Source organism: Papaver somniferum, chromosome 5 (genome assembly GCF_003573695.1).
Source record: "Papaver somniferum cultivar HN1 chromosome 5, ASM357369v1, whole genome shotgun sequence".
NCBI classification, from domain to species: Eukaryota; Viridiplantae; Streptophyta; class Magnoliopsida; order Ranunculales; family Papaveraceae; genus Papaver; species Papaver somniferum.
Window position 1 is genome coordinate 47747389 of NC_039362.1, and position 5858 is coordinate 47753246.

General features: G+C 37.8%; 1 protein-coding gene across 1 annotated transcript; it reads right to left on the reverse strand.

The window, feature by feature from the left end:
* Positions 1–2335: 2335 nt before the first annotated feature.
* LOC113279020 lies at positions 2336–5197 on the reverse strand. Its single transcript, XM_026527736.1, has one exon. The coding sequence runs from the start codon at positions 5195–5197 to the stop codon at positions 2336–2338; it is 2862 nt and encodes a 953-aa protein (XP_026383521.1).
* Between the last annotated feature and the right edge of the window lie 661 nt (positions 5198–5858).

Here is a 5858-nt window from a genome sequence, read left to right on the forward strand (position 1 = left end):
CCCAGCACCAAAACCATCTCAGCATCCAAGTACCAGCATCAAACTTTAGCCACTGCGCAGCACCTGCGATATACCAGACCACCACCATTTCATGTCAATTTCATACCTAGCCATTGCGACAACATCATACCACCAACAACAACTCAGCTTCAATAGCAACCACCAGAGGTAATCACTAGTAACAACTAGCTCTTCACTGATTCTTCTTCTTTTACGAACCCTAAATCCATTAACCTTCACCCATTCCTCCATCTGAGTTCTTGACCTAAATTACCATCAGACCCATCTGCTCACCAAAACATAACCCTAGTTCTTCTCTAAAATCTCAAATTCACGTGAACCTATCACCAATTTCTCTAATTTCTTCGTTAATCTTCATACAGTCATCAATACCTCCATCTTATTTGTTAGGGTACTAGACCTCTAACAAGGATGTCAAGCAAGAAACAAGTTAAGAACCAGATAAAACCCTTTTTCTTTGGGGTTAGCAACCTAATACGAAAGCAAGTAATAAAAATAAACTGAGTTTTCTTAATTGATTCTTTAATACAATCGGCAGCTAAGTATTTATAGCTTAAGAAGCTTGAGTAGCAAGCAACGCAAACTAAGAAACTTAAACACGCAAAACTAATAAAGAGAAGTCTAACTAAACCAGGAAACTAACAAGCTAAAATAGGTAAGAGCATTTTAAGGAAACAGGGAAAGGTGTTGGTGTTGTAACATCCCACCGCGCCTGAAATAGCTTGTCCTCACGCCACAAAATATGGAAAACGCATGAGTAACTCATCTGCATCTTCCCAAGTAGCATCTTCCACAGCACGATATTTCCAATGAATTAACCATTGAGTACCAGCCCTGTTGCCTTTCTTAAACATCTTTCGATCCAAAACAGCAGCAGGTTCCCACTTATCATAGTCAATGATAGTAGGTAAAATAGTATCAACATTAACAGAAGAGCCAAGCTTTAATATCAGTTGTGAAACATGAAAAACTGGATGAATACGGCTTTATGCCGGCAATTGCAACTTATAAGCAACTTCTCCAATGCTTTCAATGACACAAAAAGGACCATAATACTTAGAAGAAATCTTGGTGAATGGTTGAGAAGACATTGATGATTGTCTATATGGTTGCAAAAGCAAAAATACCCAATCATTGATGTTGAAACTCCTTTCAGTACGATGAGCATCAGCATAAGTCTTCATCCGAGTTTGAGCATCTTGAAGATGAAACTGAAGTATCTTCAGAGTACAATATCTAGCTCGTAACATTACGTCAACATCATGCACAGTTGTAGAACCAGGAAGACAACTAGAGATTGTTGGTGGAGTCTACTATACACAACTTGGTATGGAGACATATTAATGGCAAAATGGTAACTGGTATTGTACCACCATTCGTCCCATGGTAACCACTTAACCCACTCAGAAGGTTTGACACTTGCAAAACACCTAAGATAACATTCTAGAGTTCGATTAGTTACCTCGGTTTGACCATCTGATTGTGGATGGTAGCCAGTGCTGCGGCATAGTTGTGTATTGTGCATTGCAATAAAGGCTTCCCAAAAATTTCTCATGAATATGGGATCACGATCACTAACAATACTTTTCGGCATTCCATGTAGACGAACAATTTCACGAACAAAAATGGCTGCAATGTCAGCAGCTGTATATGGATGCACAAGAGCAATGAAATGTGCATATTTTGACAATCTATCAATCACCACTAAAACTGAAGTTTTACGGTTGGAAGAAGGAAAGCCATCAATAAAATCCATTGACGCATCTAACCAAATATCAGTGGGAATAGGCAAAGGCTGCAAAAATCCTGGTGGTGATACGACTTCAGCTTTGTTTCTCTGACAAACATCGCATTGAGAAACAAAATCCTTAACTGACTTTTTTAATCCTCTCTAATAAAAATTGTGCTAAATTCTTTTGTATGTTCGAAGAAATCCAGAGTGACCTCCTAAGGGAGTGGAATGAAACTCATGAAGGAGTTTAGCACACCAGGCAGATGTTGTTTTGACCATAATGCGTCCCTTGTATCTTAAGACATCATTAAGAAGAGAATAATTAGGCTTACATGTAGGATTGCGCCTTAACTGATCAATTAAGGCTCCTAATTCATGATCACCATTGGTCTCTTAAATGATCTCATTAACTCATGCAAACACTGGAGAAGTCATAGCATTGAATGCTAAACCAGGATTTCGAGAAAGAGCATCAGCTGCAATATTTTCTTTCCCTTTGGGAAAGATGATTTCATAATAATATCCTAGAAGTTTAGAAACCCATTTCTGTTGCTCAATTGAGGATATACGCTGATCCAAAAACTACTTCAAACTATTGTGATCAGTGTAAATTTTAAAATGCCTGCCCAATAAATATGGTCTCCACTTTTGGACTGCAGAGACAATTGCAAGCATCTCTTTATCATAAATAGAAAGATTAAGATTCTTACCTGCCAATGCCTTGCTATAGTAAGCAATTAGTCGACCAGTTTGCATTAAAACATCTCCCAAACCAGTTCCTGATGCATCACATTCTAGATAAAATTCTTTCGTAAAGTCAGGAAGTATCAAAACAGGTGTAGTTGTTAATGTATGTTGCAATGCTCGAAAAGCAGAAGTAGCTTCCTCAGTCCATAAGAATGCATCATTTTTCAACAGCTGTGTTAAAGGTGTACAAATCTTACCAAAGTTCTTCACAAATTTTCGATAATACCCTGCCAATCCAAGAAATCCTCTTAGACTCTTCACTGTTGTAGGTAGTGGCCAAGAAAGTACACTATCAATCTTGTCTTTCTCAACCGCAACTCCTTCAGAAGAGATAATATGGCCAAGGTATCCCACTGATGGTTGTGCAAAGGTGCACTTGGATTCTTTAACAAATAGCTGATGCTGGCGAAGTGTTTCAAACACCAAGGATAAGTGTTTAATGTGATCTTGCATATTGGAGCTATAAATTAATATATCATCAAAAAAAACGAGCACAAACTTTCTCAAGTATGGTTTGAATATATGATTCATCAAGATTTGGAAGGTAGCTGGCGCATTGGAGAGCCCAAAAGGCATGACAAGAAACTCATAGTGACCATCATGAGTTCTAAATGCCGTTTTAGGAATATCAGGTCCATATAGACGTATTTGATAATAGCCAGAACGTAAATCAAGCTTTGTGAAAATAACGACACCATGAAGTTCATCTAACAACTCATCCACCATAGGAATAGGATATCGATCTTTAATTGTCAACTTGTTTAAAGCCCTGTAATCTACACACATTCTCCATGACCCATCTTTCTTACGAACCATTAATATGGGTGAAGAAAATGGACTAGAACTTGGGCGTATGAAACCTGCTTGCTTGAGTTTTGAAACAATCTTTAAAATCTCATCCTTCTGAAAATGTGGATATCTATATGGACGAACATTAACAGGAGAAGAATCTGGTAGTAATGAAATGCGATGATCATGCAGTCTTTTCGGAGGAAGAGAAATTGGTGTTGCAAACACATCTTGAAAGGTAGATAGCAACTTCTTAATTTCAGGGTTTTCGATTAAAGGAGTAATTAATGCAGAATTGTGTACTGCAGTTAATTGTAGAAAGAACCCATACACCTCTTTACGTAGCAATTTCTGCATTGGAGCAGTATCCAAGACCATCAATGCAGAAGAGTTATTACCAAATAATTGAATGTCTGCGCCATCATATTTAAACTTCATTAAGAATTTTTCAAAATCCCATTCAATAGGTCCTAACTTGCGCAACCATTGAACCCCTAGAACAACGTCGCATCCACTAACAACGAAGACATGGAAATCAATTGAAAACATGTGATTTTGCAGCTGAATTGGTATGTTTAAACAGGTTCCTTGAGTGTGTATATGGCCACCATCACCCACTGTAACACGAAGAGAAGTATCTTTGGATTGAATGTGATAACCACATTGTTTGGCGAACAATGGGCTAATAAAATTGTAAGTAAAACCAGAGTCTACTAGAACTGTAATTGGTTGAGCTTTAGAAGAACCTGTAATACGAATTGTAGTAGAAAAGGGGGAACCCATGAGTGAATTTAGAGAAATAGAAGGAACATCCTCAACCCTAGAATCATCGTCTACTGAATTATCAACTTCAGTCGCAGAAAAAGAATCCACAGCTTGTATGGCAAGTTTAGTTGTAGGTTCCTCAATATCCAAGATAGTTAACTGAGGATTAACACATATATGATTTGGTATGTATGGCTGATCACACTTGAAGCAAATACCCTTAGCTCTTTTTTCTCTTTGTTCTTCTGGTGATAATCTCCTATAACCCGGAGGAAAAGTTTGTTGATGTTGTTGGGCTAGTTGAGGAGGAATTGGACTTCTGAATATAGGTGGACGATATGGTTGTTTAGGGACAAACTTGGTAGCTGCATAAGCTGCTTCCTGATATATTTCCTTAGTATAAGCCTTATCCAAAGTTTGGGGTGCAAGCAGTTTTACCACAGACCCAATATGTGGTTTAAGTAAACGGATAAAACAACTTATCAAGTAATCTTCTGGAAATTCAACAAAGTTCAATAATTTTTCAAACTCAGAGATATGTTGATGAACTGTACCTTTTTGATCCATGGTGCTAATGGCTAGGCGAGCATCAACAAACTTGTCAGGGTTAAATCGAGCACGAATTAAATTGTAGAATTCTACCCATGTTGTAACAACAACTCTGGTTCTCTTCCATCGATACCAAATATTATCCTCTCCTTTTAGATGAGCACAAGCAACAATGATTTTGAGAGCATCAGAGTTGTTATATACACTAAAGTACTTATCAACATTAAAAATCCAGTCATCAGGATCCTCACCATTGAAAGTAGGGAACTTGATATTAACTGAGTTAGGTCGCAGTTGTTGAACACCATGATTAACCGGAGGTGGTGGTGGAGGTGGTGGAAGAGGCGCAGCGCCATTATTTTGATGATTTGGAGGAAAAAATTCTGTGAATAGAGTACGCAAGGATGTGGTAAGCCTGTCAGCAAGAGCGGTGCCTTCTTGTTCTTTTTGCAAAAGCTTTTCAGCTGCCTTCTTATTCTGTGCATCTTCATCAAGAACACAGAAGTTAGTGATAGTGTCAGTGAGAGTATCCAACTTCTTAGCAACACTAGTAATACTCTCCTGTAAAGCTGATAAATCCTCTTTATACGTCATCGTGAAAAAAAATTGGTGTATTTTTGATCGAAAACGGCTCTGATCCAGATGTTAGGGTACTAGACCTCTAACAAGGATGTCAATCAAGAAACAAGTTAAGAACCAGATAAAACCCTTTTTCTTTGGGGTGAGCAACCAAATACGAAAGCAAGTAATAAAAATAAACTGAGTTTTCTTAATTGATTCTTTAATACAATCGGAAGCTAAGTATTTATAGCTTAAGAAGCTTGAGTAGCAAGCAACGCAAACTAGGAAACTTAAACACGCAAAACTAATAAAGAGAAGTCTAACTAAACCAGGAAACTAACAAGCTAAAATAGGTAAGAGTAAGGAAACAAGGAAAAGTGTTGGTGTTGTAACATTATTTCAACCCTAGACTTCTTCTCGATATGTTCTCAGTCACCAGCAACAGCCTCATCTCCACAGCAACTACAACAATCATCTTCACCAGTCTCTGAAATTTATCAACATCATTTGATTACAGAGGAGAATGGTCTCAGACAACCATCTCCGCCTCTCTTTTCTCACTTCTCTAAATCCCAGATGGGAAAATGATTGAGAAATCATTTGTCTCAGTATTTTTAGGGTTTTGGTAATGAGTGGAAATGTTATAGGCACCCGTTAAAATGGATAAGGGCTGTCTAAAATGGTAGTCATGTCA

Coding starts and splice junctions, on each gene's coding strand:
- LOC113279020 (XM_026527736.1), bottom strand. CDS start 5,197: ATGACGTATAAAGAGGATTTATCAGCTTTACAGGAGAGTATTACTAGT.